We start from the raw sequence: 21,739 nt of genomic DNA on the forward strand, positions 1-21,739 counted from the left end.
CTCTAGTGAGACTGCAACTTGATGACACATCTCTGGGCACCTCAGTGACAGAAAGATGCCAACAAACTGCAGGGAATTCCAAGACCCGGAACAAAAATCACAAAGGGGCTGGAGATGTGAGAAAAGAATGAAAAAATCCACCTATCTATAGTTTATTTAAACAACAATTAAGGGACTGGAATTATAACGTGGGGTGGGTGATGGGGCATAAAATAAGGGGTAGAATTGGTCTTTCTAAATCTGTTAAAAAAATCTTGCCTTGATTTTGTCTGTCTCTGTCTATACTTATTTAGACACTTTCCCCAGTGAGTTGAAGAATTCTCTTTTCATTTCCTTTGCTTCTCATACAAATGAAGCGTGTCATCTCCTGCATGAAGGTCACGATGCTACAATAGCTTCTGTCAGATGAACTCATTCACCTCTGTGCCTAAAGATCTCTTCCCCTCCTGCTCCCCCCATTCCCATTTGAAATCCCCATTGCTAATGATAACATCGGAGACAAGGGACAGTGGGGCTCTCTTAGGGCTTGTTGACACAATGAGTTGCTGGCAAGCTGGGGTGTGAATCTACCCCACATTAAATCGCTTAGCACTAATTGTCTGTGTGGACCCTGCTGACACATATTAACAGTTTCAGAGGAACAGCCGTGTTAGTCTGTATTCGCAAAAAGAAAAGGAGTACTTGTGGCACCTTAGAGACTAACCAATTTATTTGAGCATGAGCTTTCGTGAGCTACAGCTCACTTCATCAGATGTTTACCGTGGAAACTGCAGCAGACTTTATATACACACAGAAATCATGAAACAATACCTCCTCCCACCCCACTGTCCTGCTGGTAATAGCTTATCTAAAGTGATCAACAGGTGGGCCATTTCCAGCACAAATCCAGGTTTGTGCTGGAAATGGCCCACCTGTTGATCACTTTAGATAAGCTATTACCAGCAGGACAGTGGGGTGGGAGGAGGTATTGTTTCATGATTTCTGTGTGTATATAAAGTCTGCTGCAGTTTCCACGGTAAACATCTGATGAAGTGAGCTGTAGCTCACGAAAGCTCATGCTCAAATAAATTGGTTAGTCTCTAAGGTGCCACAAGTACTCCTTTTCTTTATATTAACAGTTTGTTACTATGCTTTGATCTAGTCCTCCTTGAAATGGCTCTGGATGAAAGCACATTAACAAACTGTTAATGCACATCAGCAGGGTCCATCTGGACAGTTAGTGCGCAGCATGCTAGTGTGGAGTAGATTCATGGCCCTGCTTGCTATGAAGTAAACGTTTGTGTTGACAAGCCCTGAGTGGAAACTACTGTCCCTACCCTTGGTTATGGGGCATGTAGTTCAGTCATGTCTAGGAGCCATCTGACCAGCTAAAAGAAGGGTACTCCATTTCTCCATCAGACGCTCCCAAAGAGAACACATGTGGACATATTCAGGCAGTAAGGAGGCAAATACAGGAGAAGAAAAAAGGGAAATGGAAAGAAAGAAAGAAAGAAAGAAAGAAAGAAAGAAAGAAAGAAAGAAAGAAAGAAAGAAAGAAAGAAAGAAAGAAAGAAAGAAAGAAAGAAAGAAAGAAAGAAAGAAAGAAAGAAAGAAAGAAAGAAAGAAAGAAAGAAAGAAAGAAAGAAGAGACAGGAGAAAGTCATGATTTGGACCTTAATATTTTGCAACCAATTACGTTTAGCTATCGTTATAGCTGTGACAGAATTGTCACAGGCCAAGAGACTGGGGGTAAAATCCTGACCCTTGAAAGCAATGGGAAATTTTCCGTTGACTTCAACAGGGCCAGAATTTCACTCTGTAAGACAAAGCTAAGGCTCTGAACTCACAGACTTATGTGGGGGGAAAATACTCAAAGTCAGCAGGTTTATTGGTACAGTACCTTGAAAATACTCATAGAATGTCAGGGTTGGAAGGGATTTCAGGTGGCCATCTAGTCCAATCCCATGCTCAAAGCAGGATCAATCCCTAACTAAATCATCCCAGCCAGGGCTTTGTCAAGCCTGACCTTAAAAACCTCTAAGGAAGGAGATTCCACCCCCCACACCACTCAGGTAACACATTCCAGTGTTTCACCACCCTCCTAGTGAAAAAGTTTTTCCTAAGATCCAACCTAAACCTCCCCCACTGCAACTTGAGACCATTACTCCTTGTTCTGTCATCAGCTACCACTGACAACAGTATAGATCCATCCTCTTTGGAACCCCCTTGCAGGTAGTTGAAAGCAGCTATCAAATACCCTCTCATTCTTCTCCTCTGCAGACTAAACAATCCCAGTTCCCTCAGCCTCTCCTCATAAGTCATGTGTTCCAGGCCCCTAATCATTTTTGTTGCCCTCCGCTGGATGCTTTCCAATTTGTCCACATCCTTCTTGTAGTGTGGGGCCCAAAACTGGACACAGTACTCCAGATGAGGCCTCACCAATGTTGAATAGAAGGGAATGATCATGTTCCTCGATCTGCTGGCAATGCTCCTACTTATACATCCCAAAATGCCGTTAGCCTTCTTGGCAACAAGGGCACACTGTTGACTCATATCCAGCTTCTCGTCCACTGTAACCCCTAGGTCCTTTTCTGCAGAACTGCTGCCTAGCCATTCAGTCCCTAGTCTGTGCAGTGCATGGGACTCTTCCATCCTAAGTGCAGGACTCTGCACTTGTCCTTGTTGAACCTCATCAGATTTCTTTTGGCTCAATCCTCTAATTTGTCTAGGTCCCTCTGTATCCTATCCCTACCCTCCAAGTATCTACCATTCCTCCCAGTTTAGTGTCATCTGCAAACTTACTGAGGGTGCAATCCACACCATCCTCCAGATAATTAATGAAGATATTGAATAAAACCGGCCCCAGGACCGACCCTTGGGGCACTCCGCTTGATACCGGCTGCCAACTAGACATGGAGCCATTGATCACTACCCGTTGAGCCCGACGATCTAGCCAGCTTTCTATCCATTTTATAATCCATTCATCCAGCCCATACTTCTTTAACCTGCTGGCAAGACTACTGTGTTCATATAAATCAAAACTTTAAATATTCTACTTTTAATGCAAAAAAAAGGTTTGGGGGTTTGGGGGCTTTTTAGCAGAGTAAACAAACTGTTCATGAAAGAGTCTAAAATGAGTCTCATTCCCCAAGAAGGCTGTTCAGATGAGTAATCTTGCCATTTCAAATGCATGCCCATCATAGAAGCATAGAATCATAGATGAAAGCCTGTGTAATTTACCCTTTACAACACTGCAGTACTGCAGGTCACTTTATTGGATGTAAGGTGTTATAAACACAAAGAAACAAAGGTGTGATTTTTTGGTACAGAATGACATTATCCAACAGTAGATGCATGCACTGCTGGGCAGCAAGCGAGGAGACCTACTGAAACCCATGGGTGGCCTGTGCTGAGGCTTTAGGTCTCACTGTCACTGTCCCCCAGGGTGTGCTTGTCAAATAGGTATTCTGCCATCCCATATTTGGGTGCCCCCATCTTGCGCAGGTTGGTCACATGCTCACCCAGTTCAAGCACCTATTTGCGGCTATGTTAGAAAGCATGACCTGACCTGAGTGTTCCACACAGTCTCCACACCGTTTAAAGCCAGCTCACTTCCCAGACTGTTGCCCCAATAGATTTTTAGAGCACCAACTTCCTGGTTAATCTATCTAGTTGCTGCATATGTGCAGGTAAGCATGTGAGTGACTACTTTTGGAAAACGTGATGAGTGCAGAGACATATCATGCCATTTCTACACACAGAAACTCCACTGGTTTTATTAAAATCAGTGGTAAGAATCCCACCAGCTTCAATGGAAGAAGAGTTAGGCCTGGGCCAAATGATTTTGACAACTGCAACCAATCTGTTTGGGAGTTACAGAAGCTTAAAGAAAGTTCATTGCAAACCGCAAAATTAGTTTATTTTCTGCTCTCATTACTTAAATGGATGCATGAATCTCCCCCCCCCCTCCTTTTTTTTTTAAATTAGTGAGGTTGAAAGACTGGAGTGAATTTTGGGACTCCTATAAACAGAGCTTTGAAGCAGAAACAATGACAGAGCCTTCACTCTATTGACACAAACAGCCTTACCATAATGTCCTTCAATTAAAGAGCTGCTGACACTTCATGGAACACCATGACAAATATTCAATTTGGAAACAATCCTGACTACCTGTCATCTTATTTGTAATTCTGTTCTTTGTTTGCTAAGGACATTTGCAAGAAAACACGCTCTTGTTAGCTGTTTAAGTTCTCACCTGCATGTCTCCCAGCTGAAGTCATAACTCTCTGTTTGCAATTTACGTCACATGTAGACTATTCTGATTAGTGCTTTGTCATAATTGTTTCACACATGAAAACAAATATTTTGGCAAGGTCTTGAAAGAACCTGTGAATTTCATGAAGGCTGGGGGGGAGGAGGGGGCGGGAGAGAATCTGCCATTTCTACCAGCAAACACAGTTTTTGAGATAAACAATGCTGGAGTTACATCCTCAGAACAAAAAAGTTTAAATCTCCATCCTTTTGCCACAAGTGACAATTTTCTATTTTTAGAGAGAGATTATACATTTTAATCAGTCATCTAACTTCCCCCCTCCAATACTCTAATATAGTAAATGGATAAATGCTAGGAACAGAATAATTTCAAAGAAATAAAGATCCCATTTTCCTGAAAATCTTCTTACTGTGACCAAACAAAAAATGAGAAGAAAAATATAGATACTCTACGCTACAGCAGCAGGATAGTTTTTAAGATATTTTAGAAATTTCTCCATGTGGTGCCAGCAGTTTTTTGTTTTTTTTTAAAGGAGGCATTGTAGACTGTGGCATGGTTGTAGGTTAGGATAGTAAAGAAAAAAAAATGAATTGCATGAGTCAAATATGAGGAGTAATTGAAGAGTGTAACCCTAGGGCTGGAAAACCTAATGGAATTCCTAAGTGAAATGGTTCAGTGCTATAATAAATAGAAGGTCCATTAACAGCAGCAAAGAACAAGCCACTGATGCTGCAGGCAAATGTTACGAGGGGTAACTGCAGCCACTGAAGAGTAGTAAGAAAATAAGTATCCCAATCCCCCTTGCTTTCAAACCATCAAGTAATCGTCATTTAGGATTAAAGGTTTAATAGGGTGGAGGATGGGGTACACAGATACCTGCTTGTAGCTGCTTCTGGAATCTCTGTTGTTAAAGTCTGTGGTCTCTCTCCTGGATAAAGCTGCTTACACAGGGCAGGTGGGATGCACGAAACGAAACAAGAGTCAGAGGGTCTGCACTGATTTCCTTCTATAACTATTCATTTGTTGAAGTTCTCTGGTTACTGATGAACTTTCTTTGCTCCATATTTATTTTAACTTCACCTCTTCTTTACAATGGGAACTGAAAGAGGTTTGATAAAGGGGTTGGAAGCTTGTCTGTTCATTATAATTTCTAGAAGAGCCCGTGTATTTTGGCTGAAATTCTAACTCTAAATTTTTAAGTAATATTCTGAGAATCACTACCTCTATCCATACACCTCCTACAACAGCACCTAGTGGGACTTCTCCCTTTTTCTTCCAACAGAGACTGTACTACTGTTAGAAGACTTGTTCCATATTACAGGGGTTAGACTCTTCCCTGCACCGATACAAAATAGGCCCTTTACTTGTCTATTTATTTAAAAAAAAAAAAAAAAAAAGAGACCAGATGGACACATGGAGATGAGTACATATTGCCATAGGAAGCATATCTTCAACTTTCACAATTCTTGTTCATTTAAATGTTCATTGATCATACTGTATTAGTAGATCTTTATGCACAGATAACTGTTCAGTAGGGTTCTGATGACTGAGTTGTGTCTCTCTCCCCCCATCGCAGTTTATGTCACCACCAGAATCCCTCCCTGGAATCTTCTCCATTTATAAGACAGGTTGGAGAAAGGAAGCTATCCGATTACCTGACAGGTGCTCTGAAGTACACAAGAACTGGTATGTGGCACAGCCATATTTGTTGGAACTCATCAGTCACATTATTCTTATTTTACAAAAGCAACAAGAGACCTCATGAAAGTGTCTGCACTTCAGGGACTGACGGGCTAGAGTGATGGCTGTAGAAGGTACTGAACAATACCCAAGGCATACAGGTATCATGGACATATTAGTGCCCACTTCTCTCTCCATGGTCCATGTATTATTCTAAGTAGAATGTGCAATATACAGAAACAGAAGGCATCAGAGGTACAAGACAGAGGATTCATGAAATCACCTGGAGTGCCCGGAGGGTGTATCTGCAGCAAGTGGCCATTGATATTTATTCTGATGTCTTACCTCGTCTTTATCCTGCACCTGGATGAAAAGGGGAAGGGCAAAGCCCACCTGGGCCAGCTCTGGGATTCCAACACTGTACTCAGAACTATTGAACTCGGGGGCATTGTCATTTAGGTCTATGACAAGGATGTTGAAAGTGGTGATCACTGTAGCATTGGAGGGGGTGCGGTCATCATTCAACTCCGTACCCTGCAAGGGAAAATATCAGTGTGGCCTTTATTTCAAAGAACAAGCATAAGAGAAATGCAGAAGATTGCGGCCCATCATACAGAAATTGCATACAGGCAGTGCAGTTGACTGCTGTCATTGAGACAAAGTCAATGGCACAGTAATAGCCTTCCCTTGTCGTTTACATCATGGATGCAGCATGATTTGACCGAGGCTTTAAATGTGCATTTGTGGTGCAAGTTTAGTGTTCAAAGTGAAAGACTGATAACTGTGGCTTTAGTCCAGCACAACATAGTTAGGAGCTATGCAAGCTCCCTCACCTCTTAGGTCTGCCAAGGATGGGCACACTGAATTTTTACCCACACCACCTCTACTACTCCAGTACCTATCGCTCTGATTATACTTGTTACTACTGACCTACAAATCTGCCTGTCATCTGGACGGCCACCTTTAGAGATTTGCCTTGTGGGGCCAAAACTGTTGTCTCTCATTATGATGCCATGCACTGTAATGACACAAACTCATAATAGTATGATGCATACAGGAGATGGTTTTCTCCACTAGCATTAATGTCAAGACTGTTAACATCTTGCAAAATAGCCTGGCAGGACATGGGAGACACTCCTCAAAACCAGGGTTTTCCCAGGACATCTGAGGGAGGTGGTGACATCAGGTTTACTCCTGGGCCTTGCCTGAACTGAGATTAGCAGCAGTGAAAATCATGCTGTGATGTGATGGAGACAAACATCCACTAGAAAAATAGGACAAGACCAGCAAACTCATTTTACTTGGGACTTAAAATAGGTTTGGCTGCAAATTACTAGACATGAAGGGCCAATGCACTGGCACTCTATGTGATAAGTTCCCACCAGACATCTTAACTTATACAGGGTTTTTTGGTGGGGGGAAGAGGAGAGAAGGGAGGTGGGTGGCTAGAGGATGAACCTTATTGTCACAGAAACGAGGGTGGTGAAGGACATCTGAAAATAGAGTTCTTCCTCTTGTATTTTGTATAATCTAAAAAAACGGAAACAAGACCACAAGGGGAGGAAAGAGCCCCCTGCAGCTCCATGGAACACTGGAGGGCAGGCAGATGGGGCTGCTAAAGATCACCCTGAGGCTGATTGTGGAGTTGGTAAAATTCAGCATTTCCACAGATTGGCATTTGGGCCTAATCTATTTTACTTAGACACACACACACACACACTTTTGACCCCAAAATCAACCCTGCTCCCTCCCCACCAAGAATCAAGGGAAAGAAGCTGGATTCCAAGGGATGATAATAGTATATTGACCGTGTAGAACTCCACAGAAAGACCCTCACCACAGGTCAAGCCGAGTAATTGCATGTCATTTTCTCTCCCTGACAAAGCACTGCCCCTACCACAGCAAGGAGGTGAGCTGTACTCAGGGGCATTGCCAGCAGATCGAGAGACATGATCGTTCCCCTCTATTCGACACTGGTGAGGCCTCGTCTGGAGTACTGTGTCCAGTTTTGGGCCCCACACTACAAGAAGGATGTGGACAAATTGGAAAGAGTCCAGCGGAGGGCAACAAAAATGATTTGGGGACTGGAACACATGAGTTATGAGGAGAGGCTGAGGGAACTGGGATTGTTTAGTCTGCAGAAGAGAAGAGTGAGGGGGGATTTGATAGCTGCTTTCAACTACCTGCAAGGGGGTTCCAAAGAGGATGGCTCTAGACTGTTCTCAGTGGTAGCAGATGACAGAACAAGGAGTAATGGTCTCAAGTTGCAGTGGGGAAGATTTAGGTTGGATCTTAGGAAAAACTTTTTCACTAAGAGGGTGGTGAAACACTGGAATACGTTGCCTAGGGAGGTGGTGGAATCTCCTTCCTTAGAAGTTTGTAAGGTCAGGCTTGACAAAGCCCTGGCTGGGATGATTTAATTGGGGATTGTTCCTGCTTTGAGCAGGGGGTTGGACTAGATGACCTCCTGAGGTCCCTTCCAACCCTGATATTCTATGATGCTACTCTTCCAGTGCTGGCTGCCATCCTCCCAGTCAATGACTTCTCTAACATGCTGATTCTTTCCTCCAGCCCAGTGGAATCCACACTTCTAAATGTGTTTCCAACCCACCGGCTGGCTTGGTATGGATTTTGATTAAAGAGCGGAAATTGGAGTTGGGAGAGCAGTTCTCCGGTGGGGCCTCATGGTGTCGGAACGTTATGCTTCGATGCATTTTCATGATGAAGCGACTTTTAGCCTTTTCTTTGTAATCCTTGTACCATGCAACACAGACACAGATGCAGCTGAAGGATCTGCTGGACACCAAAAATACAGGTGCCCAGTGAGATTGGGGGCGGGGGGGGGGGAAGACCCATTTTTGTCATGTCAGCATCTGTTTCTGCCCTTCTAATTCTGTTGCATCTCACAGTCCCTACTAGCCCCACCAGTACGTTCCCCCTTCATTAATCCACAGGACACTGTTCATCCTGCTGCTCAAAGGGGTTCTGGCATGCAGCGTGTGTGTCTAGCCTCCTCCCACCCCGAGGAGTACCCCTGAGCCAGAACAGAGCAACACATACACTACAGAAGACAGAAACCACCAAAAGAGGAGTACCCCAGAGCAGAAGTTCAGAGAGCTTTGGAAGAGCTAACTGAGCTAGCAGCAGTCAGGGTGAATCACAAGAAATAGAACAGGTTAATTCTACAGCCCACTCCCCAATCTAGGGATAATGGGGTCTGTCCCTGATGCCAGACAGGGAGAGAGAGAGGAGTCCTGCCCTGGGAATAGCAGAGGTCTGCCCTGGTGTCAGATAGGGAAAGAATACTACCAGTGTGCTTCTTCACTTGAAATAAGTCAGTATTAAGCAGCACAGAGCAGCAACACATTCACAGATGATCCTCTGACTGAAGTGCCTTTCCTCTCCCTTCAGCTATGCTGATCCTTCCCCTTGTCTCCCCAAAGAGCTATTGCTCTCAGTGTCTCACCTTCACTGTGAGAATGAATCCAGTGCTGTAGAAAGGGTTTTCACGGTCCAGTGGCCCATTCAGGGTTAAAGCTCCACTGATGTAGTCCAGTGCAAAGATGCTGTTGGTGTTACCTGGCAATGAAAACAAACAGGATGAGCACAAGCAGCCCATATTGCTGAAGACACAGAAACTATGGACTTAACACAGAGGAAAGCCTGATGAGACCCTCCATGCATGACCAGATCATGCAAAAAGCGATTTTAGAATTCAGAACTGTAGTCTGGTTTAAGACCCCCAGCCGGGTAACAGATTATACTAGTATGTGCAGACTTAAAGCATTATAAATGCATTTTAAAATTAAATGGCTGTAAATCAGTTCCTCCTTCACTTACCTACCCAATACTGGGCTCAGAACTGTGCTTTCTTTGCAAGAGCTGATAGCATCACAAACACTTCAGGCAGTGTAGGAATTTCAAAGAGTTTCTGCTAAAATGTAAACGCATTCATCGTTCTTATCTCCACATCTACTCTGTTACTGACTTGGGATCTCAGACAGCGTATACAGACCGCCACTTTGCAGTTTACCTCTTAGCAAGTGTTGAAGTCTGAGCACAAAGAGAGAGCAGCCATAGTGGGCAGCTACTCCCATCACATGAAGGTGGGAGGGAAATGGTTGGACAGGGCTGGGAGTAAGCAGAGCCTCAGCTCCATCCCCACCCTCATGCACCAGCTGCAGAGCTAAGGTGGTGCAGAATGGGAAGTATGCTGAGCTGGTGCAGGTTGGGTCCCTGCTTCCCCTTTGCTTCAGGGGAGAAACAACTGGGACCTGGCCTGCTCCTAGAACAGGAACACATTTCATGCTGCCTTTGACTTAAGGCTTGTGATATAGTATCTTCATGGTCTAGCCCCATGTGGTTTTAGGACAGAGCTAAAGCAGCACAACAAAAAGGCAAAATCCAGTTACTGAACTGAACAGGCTTTGGTTTAGACGGCTGCCTTCAGCATTCTCATTTCCTCCACACCCCCTCGACTGATCTCTGCCATTGCTGCTATGTCCCCTGGATGGCAGACTGCCCCTTCTAAGAGTCCCCACTGCCCTTTGGGAGTGGGCTGGACCCTCTCATTTGCTTCCATCTAGTTTGTAGATGCTCTTTATTCCATGCCTTTGGGTGCCTTTCTATGAGCTTGTAAATTTGATATCCCCGAAGGTTACATGTGTGACCAGCCACACGCGATGCCATCCTCAATGCCTCACTATTTTGTGCTTCATCCAGAAGAGCCGGTCCTGCTCTCATGGCAACCTGGGTCAGTTTTCTCCTTCTTTAGAAATAGACACTGGCAGAAGGTTAACTCGGTATTGCTGAGTCGTACAGCCTATTTGCCAGCAGATATTAATAAGCTGAATCTCACGGGACTGGGGCTACCCTCATAATAATCTCATCTCCTTTACCTTTGTCAACTGAGACAAAGAAATCAGTTGTCACTTGGAGCCTTGGCAATCTGATGCTTGCCTTGTGTGATATCCAAGAAGGAGGCTACTGAATTAATGATCAGGGGCTTGCACATACATACACTCCTGCAAACACACACACACACACACACACCCACCCCCTTACACTCTACACCCTACACTCTCACAGTGTGTAAGAATTCCTGATCCCAAACACCAAGACAAAGGAGGAGGTGGGGGATTGTTACATTCCATCCAGCTGATGGGGGGGGGGCAGGGGAGAGAAGAGAGAAAGATACTGAGAAGTTGGGTGTCTTATATTAAAAACTATTTGCCAATTTTCTGGAAATGCATTTCAAGAAAATTTGCCATTACAAAAGTATCCTTTCCTTAGCTCTTGACCAATTTGCTCTATTCTGATCCTGTACCTCTGCCTGCCTGACCTAGCCACTTTCATCATATTGATATTCCCTTACATTGGGTGATTAATGACCCATTTCTTGCTTCTAGTTACAGCTGTCTTCTCATGTGACTTGGTTGCCGTGTAGCTTTCAATCCTCTCAGACATTTTACCCTCTAGGAGCACCAGGAGCTAAGAGAAACCATGGTCTCCCCTCCTTGTCCTGGACAGAGTCCTAACTCTATAACTGTACATTTCTCCTTTATAGCGGAGGGCTTATATTTTCCCCTCAGGCCTCCAATTACAGAGTGCCTCATGATTTTGTCCTTGGGTCCTCTTCTCTGTTCCATCTGAAATGGCCCATTGATTGCTTCAGTGACAGAGTTCACAGCTTAATGAACTGTTAAGGATCTACTTACCAATATTAAGTGATGTTCAGTAGCAAATCTTAAAAGGTACCAATAGTTTCCACTTTGGACTTTACCTCGATGTGGTGGTCACCCAACTCTATAATCTTTCTTTTGGAGCTTATTCTCAGACCTTTCTAACTAACACCTACTTGTCTGTCTTGATTGTCAGTTCCTGGCTACTGCATGGTTGATTAAATCCTCTTTCAGAATTGACGGAGAGAGAAAACACCCTTGCCCCACATCACTGATCCTATTTAAACTATGACCTACTTAACCCACTGACCTCCTATGTCAAGCCAGAACTTTGTTACCTAGGCTAGAAATGTTATAATTTTAGCCAAGAAAGATGTGGGAGGAGAAAAAGTTCAGGATCATGAAATATTACAGCACACGTTTCAAAACATTTCTAAATTTGTCCTTAGCACTGTTGAAATCCTTCTTCATGCCTTAAATCACTTCCTATCTAGAACTATTGAAGTAACGCACCACCTACCTTCCTAGATTTCTCTCTCTCTAATGTTTTGGGAGCCTTGGAAATCTTCAAATTTCTCCCTGCTCACCAGGATCAACCAATCATAATTATATAGATAGAAAAGACCTACATTAAGTCATCTTGTCCATGCCATTGTCCCCCCTTATCATGGATTCCTATTCATCTCCAAATCTAGGCCAAAACTTTCCTCCTGATTTTCAAAAAGTCTTCACATACTTCATGCTACCTCACCAATTTCATATCCACTAACTCCCTGCACTCACTATGCTTCTCCAGTCTGGGCTTCCTCCCCCATTCCCTCTTTAACAGCAGGGTAAGGAGGTCGAGTCAGGAGCGCTCATGTTTTCACTTTGTACAGCCCCCCAAGGAACATTTTGACATTCTTCCCCAGACACAGAGTCATTTCCTCTCTTTGAAATTATATTGTCAAGTTTTTTCTCTTCGAGTCAGACATAACTAAAGTCATTTTGTGATTCCACATTTGAAGAACAATGTATAAAAATATATTGTATTGTACTGCAACAAGTTTAACTGTCCTAAGATGCCAACCATTTCCTTCGCTGCATATTGCCCTGGTAAATTATATTTTGGGGCAGCCTTTGTACAGTCCTCCAACATTACATGCCATAAATATATATTTTAATAAAAAAAACACATTGTCCTGCCACTAACAAATCTGCCAACCGGTGCGATTGCCAACTTCAGCCTCAGACCAATATGTTCTAGTGGAAGTGGGTTGATGGGGCTTATTCTGAATTTGGCCAGAGCATGAAGGACCTAACAAAGCCTTACAGTTTGAGCACTGGACCCCTCATTCCAAGAGTCACCATGAATTCGGCTCACAACCAGAATCTGAGCAAATGTAAGGTAATTTTTAAGAAGAAAGGGAACAACTTAAGGACCCAAATGCTCTTCAGCTGTGCACATCAGAGGTTTTCCTTTAGCTCAGCCTCCCAAATATTGTTCACATTAAAGACATGCATCTGATGTATTTTTGGGAGCCTTTTTGCTTACACAGAGTTGGTTGGCTCGAAAAACAGCCTTTGAGTAGGAAAGACATGTCTCCAAATCTGTCATTCAAAGTCTTTTCATAATTTTCTCTACAAAGCCTCTTCAACCACCAATTCATTTGTCCTCTGACCAATGGTCCTCCATGAAGTACTGCACTATAGAACAATGCAAATTCCTGCTCGGTGCTTCTCTTTGGAAACTCTCTTGTTATCTTTATATTTTCAATTTCTTCATCTTTTTCATAGGGGGAAAAATAGCCATCTTTGCTTTTCACTCCCCATTTGCTGTCACTCAGCCTTCCACTCTCTCCACCCCTTCTCGCTATAAAATCTCTCCTTCATCCTTTGTCCTCTCGTTATCTGTCAGTCTTTTGACCCAGTAAAAAGTCCCAGCCTGGGTTAACTGCAGTTTAGTGTGTGGCTGACTGTGCGTACTGCAACACAGGCTGATGGCTTTCAATTGGTTTGTCTGCTCCACTGCTCTAACAGCAATTACTTTCACTCCTCTTTCTCCTTTCCCTCTGTGTCTGGAAAGACAAAGAAACCATTCCAAACCACTAGGTCTCTGCATCAACCCACTCAGAGGCAGAGGGATTCCATGGATGCAACAGAGCCACACAATGTGGAGATGCTGAGGAGCATGGATGACAGTCTGGCATGTTGCTGCTCAGACTCCGATCACTAGCTGCTGGACATTCACCCGCAGATAAGTCTGTTACTCCAATGGCCTCTGAAGCAGATAACTACTATCCAATTAAATCTTATGAGTTAGTAAGGGTTTTCTCTCTGTTACATAAAGCTGGCAAGTGACTCATATCTATAGTGCCATATTCAGACACAGTTGTAGATCTGGTGCCAGTGTTCTTTGCGTTGCTCTGTCCCACTATCTCAATCTAACAATGCCTGACAGAGACATCCGGAGCCTGTTTCTGAACTCTGATCCTGTCTGCTGCTTTCAGTGCTGCCTGCCTGTCCAAAGATCCCTGGTTCTTTTGGCCCTGCCTTGCTGCTCAGACCTGTGTTAGCTACCCATATTATGCTACCTGTACTGTCATGCCCTTCTGACCCTGGTATTGTCTGACTGATGCTGCTAGGGCTACTCATCCTATCCTGCCTCCCTGACCCTGTCTAATGGGTGTGCCAATACAATGAATTGCTGTTCCTCTGATGACTATATTGTTGAAGCAGCACTGTAATACCCAGACATGAGAGAGAACACAGTGGATACACAGAATCCCCTGTGGTGTATTTTAAACGGAGCAGATCTACCAAGTTTATTCTCAAAAAGAAAAGGAGGACTTGTGGCACCTTAGAGACTAACAAATGTATTTGAGCATAAGCTTTCATGAGCTACAGCTCACTTGTTAGTCTCTAAGGTGCCACAAGTACTCCTGTTCTTTTTGCGGATACAGACTAACACAGCTGCTACTCTGAAACCAGAGATTAGATAGCAGCTCTTTTTCCAAAAGTTCCTCATAGCTTTGGAACAGACTCTCTCGTAGCTTGTGGAAATGTGTTAATAGTGAACCTGCTGCCTGTTAGTGATTCCTGAACCTATTTGCGAGGACTTAATTACCTGGTCGGAGTAGGGAAAAGCTAGCTCTGGCTGGTACATTAAATGGTACTGGAATTTTTGTTTAGAAGTGAGTGTGTTGTGTGACGGTTGTAGCACAAAATGTTAAGAGAAATATAGCAGAGAGGGCTGTGAAGAGAAGCTTTGAATGGTACAATTTCCCCCTGAAGGGAAGTCCACTTTGAACACTTTGCTGTCAAATATTCATATGCTCATTCTGTATCAGGTTTCAGTTTTAGGTGCTGATATTCTCTGTCTGGGTCACAAAGGGTTTGTGTACTGCACTTTAAAGATAGCAATAACACAGAGTGAAAAGCCTGCTCCATCTTACAGTCTCCAAGCAACAGAATAAACTTGGTTTCAGAGTAGCAGCCGTGTTAGTCTGTATCTGCAAAAAGAACAGGAGACCCACACATTTATTAGAGCATAAGCTTTTGTGGGCTACAGCCCACTTCATCGGATGCATAGAATGGAACATATAGTAAGAAGAAATATATATACATACAGATAAGTTGGAAGTTGCCATACAAACTGAGACGCTAATTAGTTAAGATGAGCTATTATCAACAGGAGAAAAAAACTTTTGTAGTGATAATCAAGATGGTCCATTGAGACAGTTGACAAGAAGGTGTGAGGATACTTAACATGGGGAAATAGATTCAATATGTGTAATGACCCAGCCACTCCCAGTCTCTCTTCAAACCCAAGTTAATGGTATCTAGTTTGCATAGATTTCAGAGTAGCTGCTGTGTTAGTCTGTATCCGCAAAAAGAAAAGGAGTATTTGTGGCACCTTAGAGATGAACACATTTATTTGAACATAAGCTTTCATGAGCTACAGCTTATACTCATATAAATTGGTTAGTCTCTAAGGTGCCACAATTACTCCTTTTCTAATTTGCATATTAATTCAAGCTCAGCAGTTTCTCGTTGGAGTCTGTTTTTGAAGCTTTTCTATTGCAAAATTGTCACCCTTAAATCTTTTACTGAGTGGTCAGAGAGGCTGAAGTGTTCTCCTACTGATTTTTGAATGTTATGATTTCTGTCCATTTATTCTTTTGTGTAGAGACTGTCCGGTTTGGCCAATGTACATGGCAGAGGGGCATTGCTGGCACATATCACATTTGTAGATGTGCAGGTGAATGAGCCCCTGATGGCGTGGCTAATGTGATTAGGTCCTATGATGGTGTCACTTGAATAAATATGTGGACAGAGTTGGCATCGGGCTTTGTTGCAAGGATAGGTTCCTGGGTTAGTGTTTTTGTTGTGTGGTGTGTGGTTGCTGGAGAGCATTTGCTTCAGGTTGGGGGGCTGTCTGTAAGCAAGGACTGGCCTGTCTCCCAAAATCTGAGAGAGTGAGGGATCATTTTTCAGGATAGGTTGTAAATCTTTGATGATGCGCTGGAGAAGTTTTAGTTGGGGGCTGAAGGTGACAGCTAGTGGCATTCTGTTATTTTCTTTGTTGGGCCTGTCCTGTAGTAGGTGACTTCTGAGTACTCTTCTGGCTCTGTCAATCTGTTTCTTCACTTCACCAGGTGGGTACTGTAGGTTTAAGAATGCTTGATAGAGATCTTGTAGGTGTTTGTCTCTGTCTGAGGGATTGGAGCAAATGCGGTTGTATCTTAGAGCTTGGCTGTAGACAATGCATCTTGTGGTGTGTCCTGGATGGAAGCTGGATGCATGTAGGTAAGTATAGCAGTTAGTAGGTTTCCAGTAGAGGGTGGTGTTTATGTGACCATCGCTTATTAGTACAGTAGTGTCCAGGAAATGGACCACTTGTGTAGATTGGTCTCGGCTGAGGTTGATGGTGGGATGGAAATTGTTAAAATCATGGTGGAATTCCTCAAGGGCTTCTTTTCCATGGGTCCAGATGATGAAAATATCATCAATGTAGCGCAAGTAGAGTAGGGGTGTTAGGGTAAGAGAGCTAAGGAAGCGTTGTTCTAAGTCAGCTGGGTCTTTACACATACTGAATCTATTTCCCTAAAGTTAAGTATCCTCACACCTTCTTGTCAACTGTCTAAATGGGCCATCTTGATTATCACTACAAAAGTTTTCTCCTGCTAATAGCAGCTCATCTTAACTAATTACAGGTTTCAGAGTAGCAGCCCTGTTAGTCTGTATCCGTAAAAAGAAAAGGAGGACTTGTGGCACCTTAGAGACTAACAAATTTATTTGAGCATAAGCTTTCGTGAGCTACAGCTCACTTCATCAGATACATTCAGTGGAAAATACCTGAATGCATCTGATGAAGTGAGCTGTAGCTTATGCTCAAATAAATTTGTTAGTCTCGAAGGTGCCACAAGTCTTCCTTTTCTCTTAACTAATTAGCCTCTCACTGTTTGTATGGTTTCAGAGGAACAGCCGTGTTAGTCTGTATTCGCAAAAAGAAAAGGAGTACTTGTGGCACCTTAGAGACTAACCAATTTATTTGAGCATGAGCTTTCGTGAGCTACAGCTCACTTCATCAGATGTTTACCGTGGAAACTGCAGCAGACTTCTGTATGTATATATTTCTTCTTACTATATGTTCCATTCTATGCATCCGATGAAGTGGGCTGTAGCCCATGAAAGCTTATGCTCTAATAAATTCGTTAGTCTCTAAGGTGCCACAAGTACTCCTGTTCTTTTTATCTAATCTCTGACACACCAGTTCTGCAAGAGGTCTTCAAACCCAGACTCTGACTTGTCCTATGCCAGGGCCTTGTGCTCTCCCATGGCTCCACCTAGGAATGAATCAGGAGTGTTGGCCTCGGTCTAACTCTGGACTAAACAGAAACAGGAGGAAATGAAACCTGAGAAGGACCAAAAATCCCAGTACCATTAGCACTTTGAAACGAGCCAGGCAGCCATCCAGCTGCTTTCCCTGCAAAGTGCCTGGAGAGCTCATGACTGTAATAAGAAACTGCTCATTCTGCCTGTGAGCAGAGCATCTATCATAGGCAGGATCTCTTCCGGCTCAGTCAGACTGAGCAGGCAAATTTCAGGAACTGATGGGTCCTTCAGCCAACGACTGAAAGGGATTCTTATAACTCCTGGTGGGCAACAGAGATCCCCTCCTGGGAAGGGCGTCTCCCTTTCTTCCTCCCCTACACTGAAACACAAATGAAAACCCGCTGACCTGGAAGAGGTCCGGGATGGAGCAGAGTACAGCCCTGGAGGGCAGACTGAATGGCTCTGAGGGGAGAGCAGAGCAGTGAAAGGAAACCTAGGAGATCCAGTTGAGGTAAAAGGCAAAGAGGAATCATAGCAGGAAAAGACAGGGTGGTCAAAGAGCTTGGAGCAAGAATTAAAATGGAGTGCAAGATTTAAAATATATATATATTTTAAAAAACAGAGGGAAAAGTGATGGTAAAATAGCTCAGGGTGGAAGGAAGAATCTGAAAAATAAAATGGTTACAGAAAATAATATATTGAAATTTGAAAAGGGTAAAATAGGCAAATAGAGACACTGAAAGACAGGGAAGAAAAGATGCACTAAGTTAAAGAAGAAAAAGGGAAGTGTGTGAATACAAGAGACAGACATCCACCGTAAATAAAACCGTACTAAATCTCTCCATGGATTTCGTGGCAGTCTGAGGCATGACAACATTTAACAAGAGGGCCTTCAAAACCTAGGGTGATCCCTGCCCACTTTTCCAACGCCCAGACCACATGCTGACTTTGTAACATACACATTTTAGTTCGAGTGATCTTCACAAGAACCAGTTCAGCTCCCTGCTCTGGCACCGACTTCCTGTGGGATCTGGCGCAAGTCATTTATTCTCTCTCTGCATCGGTTCCCCATCTGTACAATGGGGAGGATAGTACTTCCCTACCTCACCAGGCAGATGTGAGGATAAATACATTAGAAGACTAAAAGGCACACAAATACAATGGTAATGGGAGCCATATAGTACCTTAGAGAGGCAAGGTGGGTGAGGTAATATCTTTTATTGGACCAACTTCTGTATAGCTTAAAAGCTTGTCTCTTTCACCAACAGAACTCTTCTTCAGGACTGTGTAGCTCAAAACCTTGTCTCCCTCACCAATAGAAGTTGGTCCAATAAAAGATGTTACCTCACCCACCTTGTCTCTCTGATATCCTGGGACCAAACACAGCTACAACACAATACCTTAGACAGATATACGTAATCAGCACCATTTCTGCTAAATCCTTCATGTACCATTTTGTTTTTCTTGGTCTATAAGGATATTTTCAGTAGGGTATTGAGATTTAAAAAGTCAGCAACAAGAACAAGGATCAGGTCAAACTGGCTAAAATATAAGTCACCTTTGGGAACTGTCAGTTATAAATCCTGTCCAACTCATGAGTTCCTTTCATCAGCTGGGGTGAAGAAAAGTGAGATGAAGGGAAAAGAGCAGAAAGGAAGCCAGATCAGGAGTAGCAGGGCTATATCACAATAGCAAAATTTCAGTTCTCTTCTAGTCTCATTGTGAAGAATGGGTCTTGGTGGAGATGCCATTTTGGAGAAACAAAGATATAAAGTGGGATTTTGTAGGACCATGATTCTTAATACCTTCTGCTGACTCTCTCAGTTTAAAGATGCTATTTAAAAGTACTGGACTGACTCCAGAAAAGGAAGAAAGATATTGAAATCTCCTCCCTGCCTCCTTTGCTATTGGTAACTCATTACTTTTCAAATTATGCACAAAGAGAAAGATTTGGCTACTCTCCATCTTTAATTAAGGACTGTCTCTCAGCCAGCACTGTCCAACCCTCTATGCCTAGGTGAACGCTCCAATAGTCCCCCTGTGAAGGGACGTTTGTGGCTGAGAGATGCATTGTCAGAATGGTGGGGACTTGCCGAGCCACTGAACTTGGCTGTGAATGACTTTCATGAGATGTGAAAGGGGAACCCATCACACTCCTTGTGCTGGATAATTTATTAATCAAAATGTGCTCCGTCAGGGCTCCTCTGCACTGAAATAGATGCTGTTGGACGTGGTTCATAGAGTCGGCAACAGATACAGTTATTATATAAATAGTCCATCAGCTGCTTTGACCCCCTCGCTGGTTTTCACCTTGAGTTTTTGCCCCCATGCAATATGGAGACAAGTGTTTCAGGGCAGCTTCTCTTCTGTATTCATCAACACATCCGTAACTGATCAGTAAGAGCATTCCTTGGTCTCTACTCCTACTCAGTTTTGAAGGGAACAAGACATTTCTGAACTGTAGAGGATTACATCATGTTCTTTATTTCATAAAATACACCCTCAGGAACAGAGATTACAAATTCATAATCTCCAGTTCTAGAAAAATGGCACGTGTTCTCCCTGATCTAGAATCAGATTACTGCTTGTTTCTAGAAACACTGATTCCTGCCATGGCACTCAAATATAGATTGGGAATTCTGTAGAAACCCCACCCTCCCACACACACGTTTCTAGAACCAGGAATTTTGGTACCTTGTCTGAGAAAGAGTTAACTCACCTGTTTAGCACAACAGATCCATAATTTCTAATCTTGTGGTTTCTAAAAAGAATAACCCTTCCTTGCAACAAGCACATGTAAAATTTACCTTGTGCAGAGTCACGGGTACACACAAGGACCAATTCTACCATCTGATATACTGACACAATTCCCATTAAAGTTAATAGGAGATGCAATCATGTATTGGAGAGAAGGATAAAGTCCACAGATTCTAAAGATATTGGATTTCTGAGCTAATCATAGTTGAGGCTATGGACATTTTAAACAAATTTCACAGCAGAGATATGGAGGAAAAAACCTATAAGTCACAGAAAAATCACCAAATAATGTAGTTTTCACTACCTCAACATACACAAAAGACGAGTGGGGGTGCTGAAAGGTGAGTCCAGGGATGTGGAGGGAGAGTGAGCCCACCCCCACACTCACCCAGCAGCAGCAGCAGCTCCCCACTCTGGGCATTGCAACCTGGCACACAAGGTCACAGTGCCACTCAGATTGGGCCTGCCATCACTCCATAGATGGAGACAAAGGGCCAAGCCTGAGTGGCACTGTGACCCCATTCACAAGGTTGCAATTCCACTCAGTTTGGAATCCTAATCAAACACATTTTCCCAGCCATTTCCAAGGCAGTGGGAGCCCAATTTCATGGACTTTATTCAAATTTACAAATTTCCATGACCACTATAACCTCTGTGACAAAATTGTAGTCCCAACCCTAGTTTATCACTGTAAGGTGCTGGGTGTTCCATAGCCCACAAAAGGGCCTAGGGAGGGAGGGATAGTTCAGTGGTTTGAGCCTTGGCCTGCTTAACCCAGGGTTGAGAGTTCAATCCTTGAGGGGGCCATTTAGGGATCGGGGCAAAAATTGGGGATTGGTCCTGCTTTGAGCAGGGGGTTGGACTAGATGACCTCCTGAGGTCTCTTCCAACCCTGATATTCTATGATTCTATGACTCACCCAGGGTCTCTTTCCAGGCAGAGTTTTATTTTCCAAAATGTAGGAAAAAAACAACCCTCCTTAAGCTATAGCTCTCAGGGGATTTTCCCCTTTACCTCTCTCAGTCCTTCCTGCTTCAGGGCCTGGTGCAGGTTCTTCCTTGCCTTTTTCACTAAACGTCACATCCCAGGGTTTTATCCCTGGAGGCCCTTTTTCCTCAGTGGGTTCTCACTGTCTTGCCTCCCTGGGAACTCTCACAGCCTCTCCTAGGAAGCTCCTGTTGCCCCCCCCCCCCTTTATTGACAGCCTGGCTCTTTATAGTCCCATGTGTTTCCCCGCTCTCTTAATTGGCAAAACTGAGAGCACCTGTTCTTGCACAGGAGCTACTTCATTTAAACAGGCCAGCCATCCTGTGGCAATCATATTCAAGGATTCTGAATCCCAAACCACAATATTCTTTTACAAGCACAGTTTAGAATTCAGCAGATGTCTAAAATTGAAAGTAAATAACCAGCACAGCTTTGGACCCTGGACCTGCTTTTTTTGCCTTTTCCTGTAGTCACTTTTGCTTTATCTGGAGATAGGTTTGTGACATTTGTGGACAACTCTATAAAGAGGTATCCACTCTTCCTCCCCAACATGGGTACACATAAC

The 21,739-nt window shown here is 43.5% G+C and overlaps 1 protein-coding gene across 11 annotated transcripts in view; it reads right to left on the minus strand.

Annotated features, from left to right (window-relative positions):
* Positions 1–21,739, minus strand: part of CDH23 (cadherin related 23) — a 522,984-nt gene that overhangs the window by 254,382 nt on the left and 246,863 nt on the right. For all 11 annotated transcript variants that reach the window (XM_073353546.2, XM_073353545.2, XM_073353547.2 and 8 more), the window contains 2 exons: positions 9,399–9,511; positions 6,278–6,466 (listed from right to left, as the gene is read on the minus strand). In XM_073353546.2, coding sequence (XP_073209647.2) covers positions 6,278–6,466; positions 9,399–9,511 — 302 coding nt within the window. The remainder of the gene's footprint in view (positions 1–6,277; positions 6,467–9,398; positions 9,512–21,739) is intronic.

The sequence above is a fragment of the Lepidochelys kempii genome, chromosome 7 (assembly GCF_965140285.1).
Source record: "Lepidochelys kempii isolate rLepKem1 chromosome 7, rLepKem1.hap1, whole genome shotgun sequence".
Classification (NCBI taxonomy): Eukaryota; Metazoa; Chordata; order Testudines; family Cheloniidae; genus Lepidochelys; species Lepidochelys kempii.